General features: G+C 42.8%; 1 protein-coding gene across 2 annotated transcripts; it reads left to right on the top strand.

Annotated features, from left to right (window-relative positions):
- Positions 1 to 73: 73 nt before the first annotated feature.
- RLIM (ring finger protein, LIM domain interacting) lies at positions 74 to 22,841 on the top strand. Of its 2 annotated transcripts, none has more exons than XM_063141742.1 (4): positions 74 to 183; positions 15,465 to 15,656; positions 19,089 to 19,201; positions 20,614 to 20,748. In XM_063141742.1, exons 2-4 carry the CDS (start codon positions 15,488 to 15,490, stop codon positions 20,653 to 20,655), a joined length of 324 nt encoding a protein of 107 aa, XP_062997812.1. In that variant the 5' UTR covers positions 74 to 183; positions 15,465 to 15,487; the 3' UTR covers positions 20,656 to 20,748. The 2 variants fall into 2 exon arrangements, with proteins under 2 accessions (XP_062997812.1, XP_062997811.1); XM_063141741.1 differs by having other exon boundaries at positions 83 to 183; positions 19,089 to 19,172; positions 20,614 to 22,841.
- The last annotated feature ends 1,756 nt before the right edge of the window (positions 22,842 to 24,597 follow it).

Raw genomic sequence — 24,597 nt, 5'->3', positions numbered from 1 at the left:
GCCGCCTGAGAGAGCGAAGGGGAGGGAGGGAAGGGAGCCGACGGAGCGAGCGAGCGAGGGAGGGAAGGAAGAGGCGAGGCGCCGGCCCTTCGCGGCGGGAGGACGAGCGGGACGTGTCGGAGCTGCGCCTCAGGCCGTTGCGGGGCTGCGGACGGAGACCCCGGAAGGGCGGAGGGAGAGCGGGTGAGTGGCCGGGACAGGCCGGGGGGAGAGAGGCGGCGGCGGGCCCCGATCTACCCGGGAAGGGAGGCCTCGCTGGGCTCGAACGGGCCAACAGGGCCCCTGCGTCGTTCCTTTCCGTACGGCAAGTGGCCTGAAGGCCGGGAGTCGAGGCCGTCTGATTCGGGCTCGGCCAGGCCGCGGATGGAATGGGAAACTATGACGACGACGACGACGGAGGTGGTGGTGGTGGTGGTGGTGGTGGTTCGGGCCCTGCCCTGCCCTGCCCTGCCCGCCATCTCGTTGCTCCGCTGGGTGAAGGCTTCCCCTCCTCCTCCTCCTCCCTCTTCCGTGACTCGCCTGTTCCTACGTGGCTTCAGGCCATCTTTGCGCGTGTGAACCAGCGGGCCTGGGATTGCGAGCTTCCTCCTTGGTGGCCCACTTCGTGATGGTCTCCTTAAAACGCGTGTAGGCCTCGCTTGTCTCCCTCCCGCCCCCCGGTTCCTTTCTCACGAGCGTGGGATCCCACTCGAGTTGCCTTTCCTCATAGCCATCGCGGGTCTCCTGGCTGCGTCCGCGCTCCCCTCCCCTCCCCCCGAAACACACGCAGACACTGCATTCCCCCAGATTAGAAGTCCTTCACCTCCCGATCTTCTCTTCCTTTGGGTGTTTTACAGAAAAGTAGAGCTTCACTTGGTAGGACAGGAAAGCATGTGCTGTGGCTTGTAGCAGGAGTTTCATATTTGGTCAGACTTTCAGGCTGGGTATTGTGGAGAGAGCGGTTGGGCTTCCTCATCATGGCTCCTCACCTGTCATTTGGTGTTGGCAGAATGTCTGACATGGAAATCCCACCCAGAGCTAATGCTCCACTGATGTTCACACTTCCAGAAGCATAACCTCCTCTCTTTCTCTGTGTGGGAAGGCTTTCTTTTGCTTTCTCTCTCTTACCCCCCCCCCTCTGCTTCCCCCCCTCTTTTTCCTGGGGTGGAGAAGTGTGAAAGATGATCCTCTTGCTTTCACTTTCCAGGGTCATTAACAGCATCAGAGACACCATTTTTTTCTTGTTCCTTTGATATGTTTGGGAGAATTGTATGGCTTGCAAATGAGAAACCATCCAAAACAAAATCAAGTCACTGTTAAATCTGAGCTCAGGTGACACACAGCTCAAATTATTGGATCTCAATAATTGGACTTGTGTTTGTCATTGAATTGGTGTAATTAAACTTTGTCTCTACCAGAAGCCTGGGAATAAATAGTTTCAAGTTAAAACTATGGGTTAGGACACTTCCTGGCATGTGGTCCACCCTCTAGCAATGGTAATGTTACACAGGAAATAGATTAAAGAGAAAATACTGCTAAGTTGTCTGTACTTTGTACCATCATCTGCTCTGATCTTCTTAACTTAGTTGAACTAGCAGCTATTAGCAAAGTTGTTCTGTGGATGAGAAGCATGACAGTTATACTAAATCTGTTGACCTTGTATGCCTCCCACTTAGAAAATGCTCTGTCTGGAAGTGCTTTATTAGCAGTGCTAGTTATCTTCAGAATGCAGGTAATGATGAAACAGTAAAGAAGCTAGGCTGCTCCTAATCTTGGAAAGGAGGATTTAAAGTTGTTCTGCACTTCTCTTGTATTGAATGCCCAGTTGCTACAGTTGTAGGTGTATGTCAAGTACTTAAATAGTCAATACTAAAATCACATCCCAGCATAATTGCATTTGGCTTTAGAAAACCAGCTAGTAAATAGTGGCATCATTTTGTATTGTGGTTAACATAAACAAAAAAGGCAGATCTTGGACACTGCCCCAAATAGCTTACAACGGGCCAAAAAAGGCAGATCTTGGACACTGCCCCAAATAGCTTACAACGGGCCAGTTCACACAACAGCCCATTGAGGATTAATTTACCTGTGAGGAGCTCTGGTGAATCCTGTCTGCCATTGTGAATATATAGGCCCTGGCCAGAGGTTGCTGTAGGTTGTCGTGTCGTGTGAACCCTGATGGTGGGAGTTCTACAGTTACGCAAGGGTTGTTTAACCATCCAGTTACCTCTGCCAGCTGGGTTCAGATGACATGACAAGCCATGGCAGCTCCTGGCCAGGACTTGCAAATTCATAATAGTGGACAGCACATGCTGTGACACCCAATCAATTAATTGGTCAATAGTGGGCTGTCATGTCATCCAAACCAGGTCTCTCTAAATTTGGGGAGTGGACAACCAGGAACTGAGTCTCCTAATGTCTGTCCATTAACATACGGCTTTGTTACAGTTGGGACTGTAGATTATAGGCTGAAGCCAAAAACTTCACAGAAGTTGGGGGGATTGAAAAGGCAAAGAGAAGGCACTATAAAGGTGTTAGAGGAAGGGGTTCCAAGCATAAGGAGCAGGGAAATAGGGTTGCTGTGTTCAACAAGCCACACTAAAACAACCTATAGGTTCTGGGTGGCTTGTTAGCCATGGCAACAAGCCTCTCTTGCGAGGTTCACATGATGCGGCTAGCTGTGCTGGCAAGAGTAATCATGAAATCTTCCTGGTACGTGACTGGCATGCACAGTGGGGCAAATAAGCTGCTCCGGCTCATTTCCCCTGTCATGATTGTGTGAACATGTGAACCGCCCAGAGAGCTTCAGCTGTTGGGCGGTATAAAAATGTAATAAATAAATAAATAAACTCGGCGAGTGGATAGAATTGTTCAGGAGGAGAGACTTTTCAGTAACTGGAGGTGGTAGAGTTGAACGAGTGAAGACCGCAGCCCGGGGTCAAAAGAAACAGACATATATCGAGGCATTTTGATTAGAAAGAATTCTATTCTGGGCCCTTCTAAACAGACTTGCCTGTTTACAGCTTTTAGATAATTACAAGAAGAAGCATTCCATGCAACTAATTTTAATAACTTATTTGCCATGCCTGTAAAATTATTGGCTATTTCCCTTCTTGTTTAATAACTGTTAAGCTTTATTTCCCTCCAGAGGTGTCAGTACTCCTGAAGATGCAGTGTCTCACCCCATGTCAACCTCAGAAAAACTAACTCCAAGAATACCAGCATTTAAATTTGCCTATCCAGACTTTATGAGCAATTATAAAAACTCAATGGCATATTTAGATGATCAGGATGGCTGCTTTGAAGGAAAATTGTCCCCTTGTACATTTTCAAAGGTCAGAAAACACTGTAATGCAACTCAGATTTGCCACCAAGGTCTCTTTTTTTTAAAAAAAAACAATGCTGTTGAATATTTCAGTTAAAAACTGGAAGACTTTGTATTTTTTTTTTAAATATGCCTTTGGTGCCAAATCTGATTCATATGCATATATAAGGAAACAGGGGGAGTATAGAAATGGGCTGTTCCTTTTCTAGGAACGCAGTTTGGAATACTTGATTAACAGAAATCAAACTTTTATATTCTTAAGCACAGCATTTGAAAGGCTCTGTCTAATTAGCTTTTTGAAATTCTTTAAATTTCAACGAAGATGCTTTATTTACTAGACTGTGTAGTTGTACTTTCAGTAGTAAAACAACTAAATGTCACCATAGTGAAGTGCTAAGAGTGTAACTCTAAATATCTTGCCTAAAAACACTGGTTGTGATCCTCTGAGGTCACCCTGGTAAGCCCATTGCCAGGTGAACAGAAAATGACATTCCCTACTGATTAAGGGGCTAAAATATGGCAGTTTATTTTGTGGAGCAGGAATGGGGCTCTGTGGCCTTCCAGATGTTGGGACTGCAGCTCCTATCAGCTCTAGCCAGGATCGCCCAATGCTGAGGGTTGATGAGAGTTACAGTCCAACAACATCTGGAGATCCGCGCACATGTTCCCCATCCCTGTTCTATGAAATGCCCATGTGCATGTGACACGTCATAAATTATCATGCTGTCAAAGGAGCAGCTGTGCAATTTGCTGCTCTGGGTAAACAGAACCTGCTTTGGACAAGCGAAGTATACAATTCTCAGTCCTTGCTGTGGTTGCTACACTTGCTAACATCTCTCTATCCCATTTTATTTCTGCCACTGCTGCTGTTTCTATTCAGTGCACTGCTGCTCTGCAGTGTTTCCACATGGACCCTTCTTGTTGCCTCTATAAGGTTCCTTGATTTGTTAGGAATCAAGCAGGTTTTCAATTCCAACTTTGAATTGGACAAATTTCCAGAATTTTTTATTAGGTATATTTGGCTAATTTACATAGAATAATTTGCACTGGAAAGTTTTCTGATGCTCTAGAGCTGGGGTGGGCAACTTACCACATGTTTAGCCTGTAACTTCCATCAACCTTAGCTATCATAGCCAATGATGTGGAGAGTCGTAAGTCAAAACGTCTGGAGGCCCACAAATTATTGGTTTTAGCATGTTTGTTTGACTTCTGTTTAGTAAATGAAAGTAAAGAAAAGGTACACCATGTTAATTTTTTATTCCAATAACACTGCAAGTATTTGACATGAAATATTTGAAGGATCAAGTTAAATCACTCCTAGGCAACAACCCTTATTTGCACTTACCTGGGAATAAGTCCCATTGCTCTTAATGGGAATTCCATCTGTCTAGACATGTGGGATTGCACTGTTAATATTATTTAAATATTACATTTTGTAGACATTTTTATTGGCATTCTTGTAAAAATTCAAAGACAATAGCATGTACTCCCCTTACATTGTTTACTATCTATTAGTTCTTTTTTACACTAACAGCATGTATATTTTAATGGCACATGTATTCTCTCACATACCTGTTTGGGGAAAATGCATTAATTCTAATTTTGAAACTGCCAAGTTTGTCTAATATAGTATTTGCAATTGGCATCCATTATTATTAATGAACTTTTGAAAAAGATTTTTTTTCTGCAGAACAATAAAGTACTGGAATTTTTTCCATCCCACTTCAATGTCCATGATCCCCCCCCCCATTTTTTTTAACCGTGATATAACATTAATCAAAATTTGCAAAACAGCTTCAGACCTGGTTAGTAGTAACTATATTTGGTAATGGTATACATGTAACCCAACGCCAGGATAAAGGCAAAGAAGGGTAGGAAGATGGGAATTCAAGGAAAAAGGAGTGCATAGTTCCATAATGATGGCTAAGATTAGGAACATTTTGTCTGCAGGTCTGAAAACCACCAGAGAAGGTGGTAGTAAGAAGGGAAAAGAATTAATACAGCAGCAGTAAGGGAAGACAGAAGGTGAGGTGTGTGTGTGTGTGAGAGAGAGAGAGAGAAAGAGAGGTACTGAGCAGGGAAAAAGTGAGCAGCAAGTGTCCCTTCAGTTGTTGACAATATTGTATTAAAAATGCCTGAAATAAACTTAGCATAATCTTACTTGTAGGATGTGGTTTGTGATTACTGCTTAGGTTCACCCCTCTTTTCTCTTTGATAACTGAAGCTATAACAACAATGCTTCTTTTAAAAAGGCAGTGAAGTATTATGCCTTTGCACTGTAATTTTGGAGGCCGTATCTGGTTTAGAACTATTGTGTAGAGGTCATGCTTGTTCTGACATCTTATTTGAGTATCCTTTGGCATTCATCCAGGGTTCATAAATTTTGGCTGGCCTTAGTACTTAGTTGTGGTCACCACTGTTCCTCCCAGAGGCCTCTGGCATGTGTGAAAAATTTGTGTAGGTAGGTAAGGAGGGGTGTTCTCATTTCACTTGAGAATTCTAAAAGATGGTTCCATGACACTTTTTTAGCAATGGAGCCTTGTGCTGTTTTCAGTAAAATTCTGTGCTTGGAGCAAAGTTGCTGCTTTGTTTCCCCCAAATTACTCTTCCATGCTTGCTGAATGAATGGCAAACTCTTCATATTTTGTAATTCTCACAACTGTTGTACTATGATGGAGATGGCCTTGCAGAAGGTGGCCTTATGACTTTGAAATTAGAGTTTTGTACAACTTAAAGAACTTGGTAACCTTGTGTTCAGATGGCATAAAATGGAAGTCAGCACTGCATATTCTGATGGCTGCAACCAGGACTTCCAGAAATCCTGACTCAAATATTCCTTGATTTTTCCACTTTTGTTGAAAGGGTATTTTTTGCCTGTTAATTTTTTCCAGATTCAACAGATAATTTTCTAGAAATCATGTGGTATCCAAGGTACTGGATGTTACCAAAAAGCTATTTTAGCATTTTGTAAAATGTGAATTGAGGTCCTGCATTATTTTGAGGCAAATCATTCAAGGAGAATATACATGAAATATTTGGAATAAATTCTTAAAAGTCTGTTTCCTTTGCAGGATGTCTTTTAGCGTAAATGTCAGGAAGAGGAGAATAAATTCTGACTTCGACATTATCCAAACTTTCACACACATACATCCAGTATTGCATCTAAAATAACCAGCTGCAGCCTCCTGACTTTGTAGCTGGAGACAAGCAAGCCACCTCTGCCACACAGCCATTCTCCAGGTGACATTCATTGGCTCCGTTTGAGTTCAAAGACCAGTTGCAGTGGATTGACTGAGAGGCAGGTTTCCATCATGAGCTTGGTTTTGCAAAGGCTGTTGTATATTCTTAGTAGTTCTCTCCATTTCACTTTGATGTGACAGAATTGCAATTCAGTAATCTTGACATGACTGTTACTACTGTAGGTTCTGATGTGCCTAGGTATCATCTGCTATAAGTTGCAGCAATTGTATTTGGCTCAAGCCATTGTGATAGATGTTCACAGGTTCATTTTCTAACTTTTGTTCTTAAGTTAATTTAATACTTGGGGTAATTGGATCCTAGTTTCATAATGTGGTTTGTAGTCCAATATATCCGTTTCCCACCTCACGTATAACGGGAAACTGGCTTATTAGAATGTAAGCCTATGCGGCAGGGTCTTGCTATTTACTGTTTTACTCTGAACAGCACCATGTACATTGATGGTGCTACATAAATAAATAATAATAATAATTAAAGTGACTATGATACCAGCTGCAAAGTCTGTGCACAAGGAGGAAGTGTGCTATGCACTATGTCCACATCAGCCCTTTGTTTTCCAGAGAAATGATTCCCTGTTCGGTACCCTAACCTAGTTCTTGGTGAACTGATCTGTCACTTTAGAAGTCTGTCCTTAGTAATATATTGATACAAGTGGGGGCCCACAACTAAATCTTGCAGTGTTTCCCCCAGCCTCATTCAGGGCTCAAGCCAGCTTGGAGCAGGAGCCTTGTAGCACTGTTCAGGGGTTGTGGGGGTAGCGAAATGCAGCTATTTCCTCTTCCACCTGCTTGAACTTTCCCTCTGCTACATAGCAGTAAAGGGCCCAGATTTGGTGCTAGCTGCCAGTCATGAACCTGAGCAGTTTATTGGTATAGAACTGGTTTGGGCTGTTTGGAAATTGGGGAAAGATGGGCTTTTTCTTCTGTTCCCCTTTCTGAAATCATCTCTTTTAGAATGGAAAACAGGTGTTCCTTTTAATCATACATCCTCCTGACCCTAACTCTCCCCTTCTCATGTCTTCCTTCGTCTCACATCAGTCCGCTGGTCTCTGTCCACCACTCTGCCGCTAAGATCATCTTCTTGGCCCGCCGCTCTGACCAGGTCACTCCACTTCTGAAATCTCTTCATTGGCTTCCAATTCACTCCAGAATCCAATATAAACTTCTCCTGCTGACCTTCAAAGCTCTTCACGGTCTAGCTCCTGCCTATCTCTCCTCTCTCATCTCACACTATCGCCCCGCTCGTGCTCTCCGCTCCTCTGATGCCATGCTTCTCGCCTGCCCTAGGACCTCCACTTCCCTTACTCGGCTTCGTCCTTTTTCTTCTGCTGCCCCTTACGCCTGGAACGCTCTTCCAGAACACTTGAGAACTACAAACTCAATCACTGCTTTTAAAACTCAGCTAAAAACTTTTCTTTTCCCTATAGCTTTCAAATATTGAGTTTGTTCTGACTCTATACTGTTAGCTTCACCCTACCCGGTGCCTGTTTACACTTCCCTGTGCCTGTTTGCATTCTCCTTCCCTCTTTATTGTTTACTACAACTTATTAGATTGTAAGCCTATGCGGCAGGGTCTTGCTATTTACTGTGTAATCTGTACAGCACCATGTGCATTGATGGTGCTATATAAATAAATAAATAAATAAATAAATAAATAAATAATAATAATAATAATAATAAAATAAGCTGTGAGGGTTTTATGGTAGGCTAGTCTCCCTAGCCATTTTCCTTTTCATCCTGCTGTCTGTTTAAAGCCTCAATTTCCCATAGTGCCTCCCAGGACTTGCACATAAGTTCTTGTCGGGCTGTTTGGGGTTTTTACTTTATTTTCTGATTTACAAACTAAAGCTCCCCAAGTACTTGGAAACCAGTACCTTATTTTTGGTAAGGCTTGTTCTGCTTCTAAACTGATCACTATGGGCCCACAAGTTTATTGCTAGAAAGAATGATTAAAACCTGTATATTCATAGCAAAAGCGTTTGATTTGATCAGGCACTGACTGGTTGCACATTGCCATAGTGAGGTGTGCTAAGCAATATTTATTGAATGTAACTTATTGGAGACACCTACAAAAGTACTTGAAGTTGCTAGTTATGCCCTTTGTTGTAGAGCTGAGGGGTGTATAGGACAGTATTTTGTGGGAAATAACCAGCAAATTTGAGAGTGCGGTTTAATTGTAGGTAACTATCGCTAACTTTGTTTCTCAGTATCACTTGCCTGAATAGGCACAAATATGGCAAGACATGAACTTCCTAAGTAGTCTTCATAATTACCCACATGTTTAGTTTTTAATTGGTTTTTAATGCTTTATGTGTGTGTGTTCTGTGTTTTAGAGTTTTAAATTTTGTATACTTGTTTTTAACCTCAATTTTAGAATTTCTGTAAATCGCCCAGAGAGCCCTGGCTATGGGAGCGGTATGAAAGTTTAATAAATAAAATAAATAATAGTCAGTAGCTGATGATCACTGAGATGTCCTTGAGAATCTGCTATTCTAAAATGTTTCTATTTTTGTAGTTACACTTTGGTGTATTCTACTTTTTGATTTAAGTGTTAAGCATCTTATTTTTGAAGAAGAGAGAATTGTGCATCAGTGTCTCATCGGCTTAGATATGACTACAGTTTTATAAATGTCAGATTGAAGATGCTATACAGAAAGGTATTTGCGTTCCAAGAGGCCAAAATTAATCCTTGAGACTTAAGAAACAATCTAGTCAAAGCTGAGCACTTTTAAAAGTTGCACCTGTTCCAACAAGGGAGAGTTAAGCCTCTTCTCCAAATCTGGAGAGAAGAGTGGTACTTAAGAGTGCTCAATGATGGCTGGGTTGAGCCATTAGCGTTTCAATTGCTTTTAGCTATTGGTCCATTTTAAAAAACCTTTTGTCATTTTGTCCCCTTGGAAGTCTAGTCCGGTATATACTGTGATGTGGAACTTTAGTATCTATATACTGCATACGTCCCTCCAGCTAGCCATTTATCTTCTGAGAACATTTTCACTTAGGAACATGTTGAGAGTCTTATTGGTTAACAGTTTTTCTTTGCAGGATGAACTAAAGTTGACTATAATCAACAGCTCCGCACTCATAACCCTTGTAGACAAGAGTTCCTTCAGGTTCCCGACTTTTAGATGCTCCTTGAGAGCTTTGGGCTGAAAGAAGAAAGGAAGCTAAGGGTACAATCCTATTGTGATGATTGTAAGCCTCTGAACTTGAAAGCTTGGGCCCATCCTATGCAGGGTGGGAGGAGTGAAGGAGGCTATCTATGCCTCCCTAATCCTTCTGCCTTGCATTTTTGTTAGAGGGGCTTTTTTTGCCTGTCTGGCGAAAGCATCCTGCAGCGGGGAGGGAAGGAATCTGGAGAGGCCTGAGGATAGCTCGTATTTTGACCTCTCCGGTCCTGGCCTCTCCCCACTTACTGAAATGCCGCCTTTCCCTACTCTCTGAGGTGGTGTTCCCAACCTCAGAGGAGCAGCTGGTGCGGTTCTTTTTGCACCAGTTGCAAAGGAGAATGGTGTCAGAGCTCCAATTCCCAGCTCCGAGGTCATAGTGCTGTCTCTGGCCTCAAATATCCTAAGGTCATAGGATATATGGGCCATAGGCTCAGTCCCTAGAGATGTGAAGGCCCGGAACCCCCCCCCAAAAAAATTCAAAAAAACACGTTTTTTTGTCCGAAGCCTTTTTTAGTTTCTCCCCAAAAAATGGATTATGGGATGTTTTATTTTAGCATGATGAATAAAATGTTTAAGACAAAGGTGTTCTGATATTTGCTTCTCCAAATGATTTCTAAAAACTATACAGTATCAAATTATTACAATTTCTGTGCTAGGTTCCAAACTGAGACTACAACTCTCAAATGCAAGAGCAAGATGCATTTCTGCCTCTAGGGGGCAGCACTGCCATTGAAGCAGAGACTGAAACTGATAGTGATGGCTGTAGCTCAGAAAATGAGTCTGATTAAATTTCATGTGTATTCACTGACACTTGGACCCCCCTTTTTTCTCAGTTCTTTTTATGGGAATGGGTGCTTCGTGTCTGCTTGACACTGTGGAGGACTAGCGGAGAATAAATAATTTCCTTTGGTACTAATGTTGATGGTTTCTTTTGTTGTTGTTTTAAATTATTTTTTGCCTGCTCCTCATAAACTGGCAAAACCAAAGAGGTTCCTTACAGTTCAGGAGCTTGTAGCTCCATTTGTTACCAAAAGAAGTACAAAAAAAGTAAATTCTATTTGTAATATTTGTTTGAATACACTGTAGTTTAAATATACCAAATGTAATAATGTTATGCTAAACTAACTTGGACCTAATTACATTTTATGTTCCTAAAGTAACAAAGTGACTTTCAATCTGTAAAAAGTGCTAATATTGCAGTATTTCAATTTTTCCGAAAATTTCCGTTTCTTTCTGAAACCCCCAGGAAAAAAACCGGTTTTTTTCCATGGCTTCAAAATTTCCAGAAATTTTACATCTCTAACAGTCCCTAAGAGGTTTTTAGATGGCAAATCTTGATCACATTCAAATATCTGGTTGACCTATAGTCTTAAAAGCAAGCAGTCTCTAGGTTTTGATTTGAGCTCCACAGCATGGCCATGATGGTAGCAAGACAGTAAACTTGCTTTCATATATTGGAAGATGCTTCTTTTCAATGTTGCATGTTATTCACTTGTAAATTTCTCTTGTAAATTACTGTATTTGAGTGAGGGCACTCTTGGCTTGCGGGTGTGGGTGAGGGAATGAGAGACCTATGGAGAAATTCACTCAGTAGTCATCTTGAAAGGCCTCCCTATTCATCCAAAATGACAGGGTTGTAAAAATCCACTCGCCAGGTCACATGTAAGAATTTCTTCCAGGTAACAAGCAGGAAAAAATATTTTAGGTCACTGCTCTGCCATCAATGACTAACGTAGGCATTTGTGGGGTAGTCATTTTTCTGTTTGTTTCTAGCTTGGTGCAAAAGTCCAGGACTTCAGGTTACAGGGAGAGCGTTCCCTTCCATCAGTGCTGTAAAGGAATTGGTTAATGCTAGGAAATACTACTTTCCAGCAGGAAGAAACTGCATGACAGCTGTTTGAGGAACTGCAGGCCTCTCTTTGGATCTAGAGTAGTGGTTCCCAAACTTTTTCAGGTAACCCCCCCCCCCTGGTTCCGCAAACTCATGCCCAGTGCCCCCTGCGCGCAGTCCCTTTAAATGGGAAGCACCTGCCGCAGTCTTGCTAAGGGAGGGAGGGAAAAGAGGGCGAACGCCTCTGTTTTGCAGCCAGCATGGCGGGGCACACCAAGCAGGGTATGTCTCTTCTAGCTTAAGTAATTAGCGTTTTGGTGCTTTTGAAACATTTCAGTTCACCGTTAAAAGGACTCTTCTTAAATGGTATTAATAGATGTGCGGATTCTTCCTCTATATGGCTTGGGACCAAACTATCTTCTCCCATAAAATGTCTCTGGGTTTTAAGACCTTCTGGAGAGGCACTTCTCGGAAAAGACCACCTCGAGCGCCCCCCTAACGCCCCTTTTCCTCTTAGCTCCCCCCTGATGCCCCCTTGCCTCTTAATGTCCCCCTATGCAATCCCACCCACCCCAAGGGGGCGGAACCACCCACTTTAGGAACCACTGATCTAGAGAGATGAAGTTTTAGTTATCCAAAATGTGGTACACATTTTTATCTACATGTGATAGGAGTCCCATTAAAGTCAGGAATTCAGGATTGGTATTATCAGACACAGTGCTTGTCATATTTTTCTGTGGTATTACTCATGGGGCCTGGTGAGAGTTTCTGCCTCACTGAAATAGGAGGCAAATATTCTCTTCCTGTTTACGACTGGCAACACGCTTGGCTCTTAGTCAGTGTTCCTGAGACTAATCGTTAAATTGCTGCTGGAATTAATGATGGTTTCTCATTTAAAAAGGAATGATCGTCTCGAATATTTGAAGATGCTCTTGTATTTTAACATTCTGTGCCATGATTCGCATAAGCCTAACGTTGGTGTGCTGGCGAGTTGGCTGGTTAAATGCTGCCGTGTAGATGGTTGCTTCCTTTTTTATTTCATTGTGGAGTCTCTAGTTCGCAAATACAGGAATAAGGGCAGTTTTTCTCCTAGCCCTCTTGTAGCCAGGGCAATCATAACCTCACAGCAAAGCTTCTCTCACTGTCTACCTGTGATGACTGCAGACAGCTCCAAACAGGACCGTAAGCAGTCATTGGTGACCAAGGCCACTGCCTAGTGAGAGGAGCCTTCTCCAAGCTGGCCCACTCCAGATGTTGTTGGAGCACAGCTCCCATCAGACCCAGACAGCATGGCTATGGGAGTTGTAGTCCAAGGCTTCTGGAGAGCACCAGGTTGGGGAAGCCTAGAGCCGATTGGTGGATTAGAACCAAGGAGCCAGATTCAAATTCTGACTCGACCATTAAGCTCTTCAGGTGATGTTGGGCCAGTCATGCACTCTCAGACTAATCTACCTCACAGGGTGGTTGTGAGGATAAAATGGGAGGGGACTGTGAACACCCACATGAGCTCCTTGGGAGAAGAATGTAATAAAAATGTAATAATTTAGTTCATTCCATTTTAAAAGTTTGTCATTGTCTCATAATAGCAGCGATCTGTTTTGTTTTTTGTAACTAGCTTAAGTATCAGACCTCACCATCATCATTATTATTATTATTAATCATCCTTGTTCCTGTCTTAAAAGCAAGCAGTCTCTAGGTTTTGATTTGAGCTCCACAGCATGGCTATGATGGTAGCAAGAGAGAAAACTTGCTTTCATGTACTGGAAGATGCTTCTTTTCAATGTTGCATGTTATTCACTTGTAAATTTCTCTTGTAAATTACTGTGTTTTAGTGTTAGTACTTTAAAAGTATTTGTCCGATATGTCTGATCAGCTCCCCAGCGTGACACAATGGCATGAAAATGCAATTGAGTAGATGTGTTGTGTGATCCATGCAATGCTGCTCCCTGCAGTTGCAATTGGGGTCATATGTCCTGCTAGATGTGTACTACAAAAATAGGATTGTGATGGCATGGCGATACGTGCCAAGGATTTCAAAGGAAGGCTTTCCACGTGGATAGCACAGAGTATGGAGCAGATCCATAGGCTGTATGTGGAAACGTTAATTGTACAAAGTATTTTCTAGAGTAACTTTGTGCTGGATGTTCTCTCCCATCTTTTATATGAAATGGGAAGAACAGGATAACACTATAGTAGCTTCCATTTTAAAGTGACTCAACTTAAATAAGTAGCTCAGGTGGACACAGATTGACTCCAAAAAGCATTGACTTGCTATTTGGAGGGTCAAAGGTGTTCTAGGTAAATGCAGTGTAGGCTCTGCTACTTTTATAATGACAAAATAACCTATAGCAGGGATAGACAAATTGCTGCCCCCCAGATGTTTTTGGAGTACAACTCCCATCAGCCCTAGCCAGCATGGTCAGTGGTCAAGGATCATGGAAATTGTAGTCAAAAACATCTGGAAGACTGCAAGTTGATTATACAACTTCAAAGCTTGAGCTGCCAATAACTCGTATGGAAAACTAAATAGTAGGTTTCAGAAAAACTCTTCCTAACAAAACCTAATTTTGATTCAAGCAATTGTTCTGGTCTCTCTTAATTGTCTGCTTTATATTGAACGAGATACTTTTCGTAGGGTTTTTTCTTTTTTACAGTTAGTATGGTAGCAGCTGTGGTTTGAGGAAGCGATTGGATGGAGAACAGCCCATAAGGGATATGTAACTAATTGCCAAGTATAAACAACTTCCCCACTAAATAGTCATCTGCAGAAACTGCATACATGTTCTCAACACCGTTTTTACCTTTCTGGTGTGTGGGTGTTTTTGTGTTTTAACAAAAGCGGTCTGCAGAATTAAAACTTGCTAACCTGTTCTCCTAGGCTTGAAAAGCAATGCTATATGGAATATTGTGTGACCCTAGTTAGCAATGTTGTATTGTGTTAATACAGACGACTGAAAGTCCTCTGTTCATAATAGATTATTACAGCTAGGGGCTAAAACCAAATCTGAATATTGCATTAAGGTAATCCAAATTCTTCAGTCTCTCTCTAAATCATGCAACTGAAGGCACAATCCTATGCAACTTTAGACAGAAAAAAGTCCTACAACTCCCATCATGCCCCCATGGCTGGTGCAGGCTGGGAGTTGTGGGACTTTTTTCTGTCTTAGCATGCGTAGGGTAGCACCCTACACAAACTTGCCTATTTACTTTCTTGGCATAATGCCAAAGTTTTCACTGTTCTACATGATGGCTGCTTACAACAATGTCAACATAAAACATACACAAGCGAAAACCTTTTTTAAAAAACCCGTAGCAAAATACTGCCTAAAATTGTATTAACAGTTAATCAGGCAATAAAACGAGCCGGTGCCATTTTCTCATTAAAAGCCTTGGAGAATAAAAAGGTCCTTCACATGTCATCCAAACAGTTAAGTTGCTGCCACAGAGTGCATTCCGTGGCCAGGGTGCCACCGCCAAAGAGATACGGCCCTTCTCCAGTTTCTGCTGACTTTGCCTCTGACGGTGGGGCTATTTGGAGGCAGATCCACAATGGATATTAAATTTTAAATGGGTTCTTTCTGCTAGTCATGGTGATGGGGAGCCTGCTTGGACCACTAGAAAACATTCCGCCATGCCTCTGGCTTCTGAAACCTCCCCAACAAATTGCCGCACAACTTCAAACAGATCTCTGAAACCACAGGGGCTAAATAATTAGTGGCTTTTTAAAAGCCCGTGGTGCTTAGCAAACTGATAACTGCAACCAGTATTGCGTTCTGTGGTTTTTCTATGCTCCCGCAACATTTTGGCACATACGCAGCCTTGATTAAAGGTTTAGCTCTTGTGGTATATCGGGCCAGGGTTTATATGGCTCCCCAGACAATTTGGCTGTTCTTCTTTCTTTGTAGACATTTTTCCTACTCTTACCAACATGGAAAGCTCAGATTCTAATAATAAAGGAAGTGTCGATCAATCTGAAGCACAGCGTCGGAGTCAGCTGGACCGATTGGATCGGGAAGAAGCGTTCTATCACTTTGTAAATAATCTGAGTGAAGAGGACTACAGGCTAATGAGAGATAACAACTTACTAGGCACCCCTGGTATGTTACTTTATGCATTTGATGCCAGTCAAATCCATTAAAGGGGAAGACATTCTGCCACCAAGTTAGATGGTTTGGGGGGGGGGGGGGAACCAAGATTATACTAACGAAGTTTTAAAATGAAAACTGATTTTGAAATTGAGCACTTAGTCTTGCTATTGTGCTGCTAAAAGTGCAGTTATTTAGCCTCAGTTGCACAAGGTCACTTCTGTATTGAAATAAATGTATTAAAAATAATTCATAATTCCAATTAATATTTACATCAAGGGTCTGATTTATGAGTGCACTGTTGATCCTACAAAACTTAAATCTTTTAAATGAGGACCTGCAAAAACCAAAACCAGCTCATGTATTTTGCTCCTTGTATTTTACACCCCTCCCTTAATTAAGTTAAATTGAACATTTCTTTAATTTTAAGCATTGATGAGGCTGGCACAGACTCTCAGTATCGAGGTAGAGTTCTTACCTTGACACACACAGATAAAAAAAGAATGTGTTATGCTGGAGTATATTACCTAGGATATGCTATGAAAGATGTTTCTCACTGGGTTAGATGAGAGATCATTTAGGGAGTTGGAATCTTGGGTGCTATTAAATGTACAATGACCTTTCTAAGGTGACATGATGTCATACTTGCGATACTTGGCAGAGCAGTATTAACTCATACAGTATGTACAGAATTGCTTATATCAAAATTGTTTGCGCTTGGCATTATGAAGGGCATAATGACCTGGTTCTCATGATATGACAGCCCACCATGGCTTAACTGATCCACGGGGGCTGTCTCAGATTGGCTTGCCATGGCTTGTCGTGTCATGTGAACCCAGACGGCAGGAGTTGTTTGAGGATTAGACAACCCTCAAATAACCCATGGCTTGTTTGAGGGTTATTTGGGAGTTGTCTATCCCTCAAATAATCCCTGCTGGCTCGGCTAACATGGCACGGCAAACTGGGTGCCCAGCAGAACGTGACAATCCCTGCTGGTAAATTAATCCACAGTGGGCTGTTGTGATGTGTGAACAGGCTCATTATGTACTTCAGAAGCTAGTCAGCTGTCTGCTTGTTTTGGCCATGGACAAATACTGTCAAAATATCCCATGAAGATGAGAACACCGCTATGTCAGCTCTGCTTTCTATATCAGTATAGTGCAGGCAAGGACAGGACTTGGGGGCAGTGTGTTCCATAGTCCTCCAACAGCCAGAGTTTTTCCTAGTAGCCATCTACTGGAACTGCAAACATCTCTGAACAGGAACACAAACCAGTCTTAGGTGGCAAAGGTCACTGCCTAAACTGTCTTGCTTGCTTGGAGCATAAGGGAAGCACACACCCCACCCCCAAATGTGGCTCTATCTGCTCTGTCAAGGTTTTTTGAGGCATTGGACTTACTATGCTTAAAAAATCTGGCTATATGACCCAACCATTACCAGCTATTTTCTACATTTTAATTTTTTTCTTTGTTTCCTTAGGTTTGTTTGGCTTTTATCTTTTATATTGTTTTGTAGTTTATTTTACAATGCTGGTTGAGCAGTCAAGGTGTATACAGGAATGTTCCGTGGATATCATTTCCTTCACTGTGGGCATTTTTCTTCATTTTTATTGTTCTTATAAGCCCACTTTGCTCGGTTTCTATAAATGGCTATTTAGGTTTACTTCCTGACAACACAGTTCCATTTTTTTTCCTTCTGTCAATCTTAGAAATATTTCTTTGCCCTTGGTTTTATATTTTCCACGCAGTTGTGTGTCTGCTTTGGCTAACGTCTGGTATCTTAACTTGAAGAGAAGATGCCACCTTATGCAACTGCCTTTGTTCTCTGTTCCCAGCACCTATTGGTTATGAAAGCTTTACTTATGCTTCGGGCTGTTTATAGATTTCTCTCATATCCTTTTCTAATGGTACATTTTATGTTCCAGAAACACTTGAGTTTCTCCCCACAACGTCTTCTCACACCAAATAATAGTCTTGGGCCATTGTTAGTATTTCATAACTGAACTTAAATTGAACAACTTTCCCCCTTCTTGCTATATTGCTTCCTTAGCAGGGGTTATATAAACACCCTTTCATGCTCTTATTTTACAATTCTGCCCCACCTCAAGTTTATTCTATTCCCTTTTTTAAAATGCCGGCTGTTCATTTTCTTGAAAACAGGTGCTGTGGTCATGTTCTAATTTGCCTTTGCCATTTCTTCTCTTTTTGCTATGGATCATCACCTGTCTACATCACTGAGCTATATGCAATATATATACTAAAACAACAAAATTTCCACTAAAATACTTGGGCAAATAGGAAGGTGCTGGAAAGATTGTATTGTTGCTCCATTAGAGTCTCTTTGGAGAGAGCATTCCAGAGTTAGGGCTCCACTGGAAAAAAATATCTATTTACTGAAGTAGATCATTTCCTTCCCATTGCTCCTTTCATCTGTGCAGAGTTTTTTTTTTCTCAAACAAAACAAATGTCCCACGATGCATGTATGTTTGAAGCATCTATATACTGCTTTTCATGGGGCACCCACTTTACTAATAGAGGAGTGATGTATTTGTTGGACTACTGAGATTTTTTTGGAGGAGGCATTTTCTTCATGTTCCAAGTTGAGTAGAACTTCAGTCTCGGCAAGCCTGGTCTGCTAACTTTGCAAGCATGTACCAAATTCGTATATTACCTTTTGGAGGGATTCTAGTGCTAACATCCAAGACACTGTTCAGCTATTCCTCCATAATGGATTTTTGTGTGGAAAGAACAGAAAAGGCAGGGTTACAAGTTGAAGACAACCTATGCACCTCCTGTAAAAGTCCATGGATGATGCAGGGTGATTAGATGATAAAAGGCATTGCCCTAACTCTTGTCAGCAAAGTTTGCTTTCAAAATGAAAAAATAACAATAGCTATGTTGGTCTTTGGGGGTGGGATCTAGAATCGACAGTTAGACAATACCTTTATTAATGTCCAACTGTGGATTTTGGATTTTTGAACTGAAAAATCCTTACTTGAGAAAGTTGGTCTGGTGGTAGTGACGGCACCGTCACAGATCTCTCCCCCAGTAAACCAGTGGGATTGGTGACGCCCTTGACCAGCATGACTTTATCTCTTTAAGTGGTAATACGCCTGGAAACTCACTGTTCATCACCTTGTCTCTGTCATGCCTCTCCCCTCATCTCCCACTTTGCCCCACCCCTGTTCATTTTCTGTTTCTACCTTTCTCTTCTCTGTGTGGCAGCCTTTTCAAAATATCATAGTTGAGACGAAATTATCTCACTTTTCAAATAAAAACGTCCCTCAAAATCAAACAGAAAAAAAAACTTTACTAGTGGCATTAACTTTAGTATTTAATACCTTGGCGAATGCATTTTTGTTTTGGTTCTGCTAATGTTGCACTTTTGCAGTATGGGTTCTTGGGTCTGTAGATGCTTTATCTGGAACACTTCTTGCATCCTCAGGTGAAATTACTGAAGAAGAGTTGCTCAGAAGGCTGCAGCAGATTAAGGAAGGGCCGCCCCAACAGAACATGGAAGAGAATAGAGGTATGCAATGTTCATCTAAAGCTCTTTCGGTAAGAGTCCTGCTAGAAACCGTGGGGGTAGAAATGAGCTGTGTAGCCAGAGCTTGCAAAACGTCCATTTAAGAAACCACCTCATTGTTTTTACAGCTTGTGTGTATAAGTGATTCTTTAATCCTTACCACCTAGCCTAGCGAGGCAGCTTGTGCCTTCTCTTGCCACTTTGTACCTGGCTTTGTCTGCTGTCATCGTGAACAGGCTGACTAGGAACCAAGTCTCATTATGGCAGCCAGGTTGGTCACCAGTACATCTAGGGGTGAGCATATTACCCCAACATTGAAATCACTCCACTGGCTGCCAATTAGTTTCCGGGCAAAGTACGAAGTGTTGGTCATTACCTTTAAAGCCCTACATGGTTTGGGTCCAGGTTACCTGCGGGATCGCCTTCTCCCATACAATCCACCCTACACACTCAGGTCCTCTGGGGAGAATTTACTCCAGCCAACAAAAACAAGGCTGACATCAGTTTCCCAGAGGACCTTTTCTTCTGTCGCCCCTGGATTATGGAATGGCCTGCCGAAGGAGATTTGTAATATTAACTCTCTCTGTGATTTTAAGGCAGCATTGAAGACTAGCCTTTTCCGGCAGGCCTACCCAGATTAATGTAAAATCAAGATTTTTAAAAATGTGTTGATTCCTGTACTAATGTTGTTCCCCGCCTCGATCCAAAGGGAGAGGTGGGTTATTATCATCATTATTATTATTATTATAGCAGGCCTGACTTAAGCATGATGCCAGGGAGGCAAGAAACACATGCCCAGTTCCTTCTTTGAGCCAGGTTGCCTTGCCCGCAAGTGGACAGTTAGTGTTCCAGCTTAGGGGTGGGTGTGTAACTCGGATCTGCTGCATCAGCCACTGTTTAAAGGTGCGTCAATAAAATTGTTCCAATATGAGATCCCCTCTCCATAATCAGAGAGATGACAGTAGAAACGTTGCTGTTCATCTTGATGCTGCAGAGTAAGCACTATGCTTCTGGTACAGCGGTAGGCATCTGCATCCAAAGTAAGCCATTGCCTGTTAAAGCCCCCAAATCTCTTAAAGTCCCACAGTTCACTGCCATATTGTCTAACATTTATAAAACTGCCATCTCCACCGCTGTCTGCCAAGACTTGTATTGCTTGACAGGTACATTGAGTTGTATGGACCACAGGCTGGAGGTGAGTTAACCTGTCTACAGTTTTGACAGCAGCTTTGCTGCCCTGATTAACTTAGTGGGACACAGTGAACTTACATGGTCTTTAGGGCGACCTTGTAATGATCTTAACGGCTGGAAAAAATAAATACTGTATTTGTATGCAGAAATGTTGTAGCTAAGGACCTTGTTTTTAAAGCCATAACTTTTAGGAAAGTATATCGCCCAGAATTGGTCCAGTTTCCTAACTTTGGCAGTTACTCTTGTCTGGCAGGTGCAGAGTCAACAGAGGATGTGTCTAATGGCGATTCCATAATAGATTGGCTTAATTCAGTTCGACAGACTGGGAATACAACACGAAGCGGGCAAAGAGGAAACCAGTCTTGGAGGGCAGTAAGCCGGACTAACCCAAACAGTGGGGATTTCAGATTCAGCTTGGAAATAAATGTCAACCGTAGTAATGGGAACCCTAACCCAGAAACTGAGGGTGAGCCACCTGTAGAACCATCCAGCAGAGAGGATCTAGAAAATATCCAAAGTGATTCTGAGACTCCACAGTCTGATTCTCCTCCTGTTGTAACGCAACCTGAATCAGAAATGAATCCTCCTGAAGGGCTAAACGAGGAAGTTTCTCCTCCCAGAGGCCAGAGACGGTCAAGAAGCAGAAGTCCAGAACAACGAAGGACGCGAGCTAGGACTGATAGAAGTAGATCGCCGCTTAATCCAGTGAGTGAATCTCCTCGGAGGGCGCATCAAAATACGTCGTCTCAGACACCTGACCTTCCCCCAGTGAGCGAAGCTGAAGGAAGTTCTAGAACGAGACAACACATGGTGATAAGGCAGCATGCAGCATCTTCTGAGATGCCTAGTGAAAATACCGTGCTATTTTCAGCCCCTGAAGCAAGACCTGCCCCTCAGGCAACAGGTTCCTCAGAAACAAATGGCAGTGCAGAGTCTGCGGCCCCTGGACAGAGGCCTCCAACTATCGTCCTCGACTTGCAAGTGAGACGGGTCCGTCCGGGAGAATATAGGCAGAGAGACAGTATAGCCAACCGAACTCGATCCAGGTCCCAGACCCCAAACAATACTGTCACTTACGAAAGTGAACGCGGAGGGTTTAGGCGCACATTTTCACGCTCGGAAAGGGCCGGAGTGAGAACTTACGTCAGTACCATTAGGATTCCTATTCGTAGAATCCTGAATACAGGCCTGAGCGAGACGACCTCCGTTGCCATTCAGACCATGTTAAGGCAGATAATGACCGGCTTTGGTGAGCTGAGTTACTTCATGTACAGCGATAGCGATGCAGATCCTGGCGGCCCAGCACCCACCCCAAATGTCGAAATGGCAGAGCCGCCGAGTGGAGGTGGCAGTGGAAATAGCAGTTCAAACAGTGAAGTTCCTGACGCTGTACCCGGGGAGACCTTTGAAGGTAGCAACGAAGGGGGGTCCGCAGCCGCCGGTAGGCGGGAAGGGCGGAATGCAAGGGGGGCGGTGACTTTTGAAGAAAGTGGGTCTCTGCCATTCCTTAGCCTGGCACAGTTTTTCCTGCTCAATGAAGAGGACGACGACCAGCCAAGAGGGCTCACCAAAGAGCAAATTGACAACCTAGCCATGAGGAATTTTGGTGAAAGCGACGCGCTGAAAACCTGCAGCGTTTGTATCACAGAATACACAGAGGGCAACAAGCTTAGGAAACTGCCTTGTTCGCATGAGTACCATGTACACTGCATAGACCGCTGGCTCTCGGAAAATTCGACATGCCCAATTTGTCGCAGGGCAGTCTTGGCTTCCAGTAACCGAGAGAGCGTTGTCTAAACGAGGGTGAACTTCCAGCTGAGTACGTGGTGAGCTAACAATGGGCAAAGAAGCCATTTTTATGGCCACTTTTTATGTGGTGGTTATAGATGTAAAGTAAAGAGATGGTGTGATCTTCCCTCATGAAAATGGAATTTTAAAAAAACCACACCGTAGCGGAACCTTCTTGATTAGGGTCCCAAAAATAATACCGGGGTTATGTTGTCAATTCAAAGGAAAAAAACAAGCAAACCTGCATTTGCCCAAACACACTTGCCTGTTATATAGCCTCAGTTTTCCAACACAAAGTTCACATTTTCCACCTCACCCCAATGTGTAGTGAATGTTGAAGACCTCAACTCTCTGCTCTTCCCTGTGAAGAACATAACTGGAGTCATTCAGCTTCATGCAGCCCATGCTTCATTGTGGATTAAAACAAAAACAATCTCAGCTACCTTGGCAGAACAGTGAAATTGCACCCCCTAAGTATGATTTTAGCTCCTTTCTTGTATAGGGTATTGAATATGGTAATGTAAATAACACTAATGTTAGTCCCTCTCCCACTGTACAGCTGCCTCTAAGCCAACACTATGGTGAACCATAGAATGAACTGATAGTTTAATGGGGATATTTATCTTGCTGTGAAAATATATTAATTAATTGCTTATGCTTGTTTAAATAAACTTTTGTTTTAAAAATGGTAAAGCTTTTTGTACAGATCAGTAACTTTTCCATTGCACTGTTGTATTAACACATTCAGAATTAAAACCCTACTATGAATATGAGCCAACAGTGTGATGCGGCTGCAAAAAAGGCAAATGCTATTTTGGGCTGCATTAATAGAAGTATAGCTTCCAAATTGCACGAGGTTCTGGTTCCTCACTATTCGACCCTGGTTAGGCCTCGTCTAGAGTATTGCATTCAGTTCTGGGCACCACACTTCAAGAAGGATGCAGGCAAGCTGGAGGGGGTTCAGAGGAGGGCAATGAGGATGATCGGGGGTCTGGAAACAAAGCCCTATGAGGAGACTGAAAGAACTTGGCATGTTTAGCCTGGAGAAGAGAAGACTGAGGGGAGACATGAGAGCACTCTTCAAGGACTTGAAAGGTTGTCACACAGAGGAGAGCCAGGATCTCTTCTCAATCATCCCAGAGTGCAGGACACAGAATAATGGGCTCAAGTGACAGGAAGCCAGATTCCTGCTGGACATCAGGAAAAACCTGACTGTTAGAGCAGTAGGACAATGGAACCAATGACCTAGGGAGGTTGTGGGCTCTCCCACACTAGAGGCCTTCAAGAGGCAGCTGGACAGCTGTCTGCCAGGTATGCTTTAAGGTGGATTCCTGCATTGAGCAGGGGATTGGACTCGATGGCCTAGTAAGCCCCTTCCAACTCTGCTATTCTATGATTCTTCCGTCCTGCACGCATACTAAGGAACAAGTTTTATTGAGCTAAATAGCCCAGGTGCTGCTTTTGCTTATTGATTGAAACTGTTGCATAATCTATTGATATCCAAAGGATGAAACTTTTCAGTGGGTTTTATAGTAGCAAACACAAGGCAAGTCCTACCTCTTTAATATCGTTTCTCCACCTAGAGAATGAGTTCATAACATTTCCTTTTCCTCTTATTTTGCTCCCTTGAGTAATATTAGATTATAAAATAATACACAATTTGGTGTTTGCTCCTCTAGTGACCTATTCTTGCTTAGCAACAAAGATCAATTTTCAAATAAAAATGCAGATAAAGGTATTTTTCTGTTCTTGTTGAGGCATGCATTCATTTTTCAAACATTAAAAGCCATTATCGGAGGCAGACTTGTCTGTATTTCCTTCCAGAAATTCAGTGAAACTACTTTAAAATGTTCATTACAGTTGTGCTCTTTTTGTTTTAGCAGCACTTGGCTGTGGGCCTGTTCAGAAGACACCCTAAACCCTGCTGGTCAAGGCTTTTAGTTAAGCAGCAGGGTTTAAGGCGTCTTGTGCAATGCGTTTTGCTAAACCCTGCTCACTCACTAACCCCAGTAGGACTGTCCGCAGCAGTGTTGGCGGCTCTAACCATGGCTTAAAGTGTTGTGTGCCACAGTTTCTCTACCCACAGAGCCTGAAGTGTCGTCTGAACAGGCCCAATAGAAGATAGAATGAGTCCTCATTACTTGGCAGCAGTTTTCTTTTAAGCATGATCAAATTTTCACTTGATTTGTGTGAGATGGCAGTGGTAGCTCAGATGGTTAGAGATACTGTGAAAGAGTATTTAACTTCTGTGTCTTTGGCCTTTGCTAGACCAGGCTATATCCCAGGCTGATACCTGGGATCGCCCCTGTGCGTCCAGATGATGCACAGGAGATCCTGGGCTCAGGGAGGGGTCAACCCTCCCTGGCCCCGGGATATAGCCTACCCCTTTAAACTTGATTTTTCCCACAGTCTCGGGCTGAGCCCGAGACCGCAAGCATGTAGCCCGTTC

The sequence above is a fragment of the Elgaria multicarinata genome, chromosome 15, assembly GCF_023053635.1.
Source record: "Elgaria multicarinata webbii isolate HBS135686 ecotype San Diego chromosome 15, rElgMul1.1.pri, whole genome shotgun sequence".
NCBI classification, from domain to species: Eukaryota; Metazoa; Chordata; class Lepidosauria; order Squamata; family Anguidae; genus Elgaria; species Elgaria multicarinata.
This window is presented reverse-complemented; position numbering and strand designations above follow the sequence as displayed.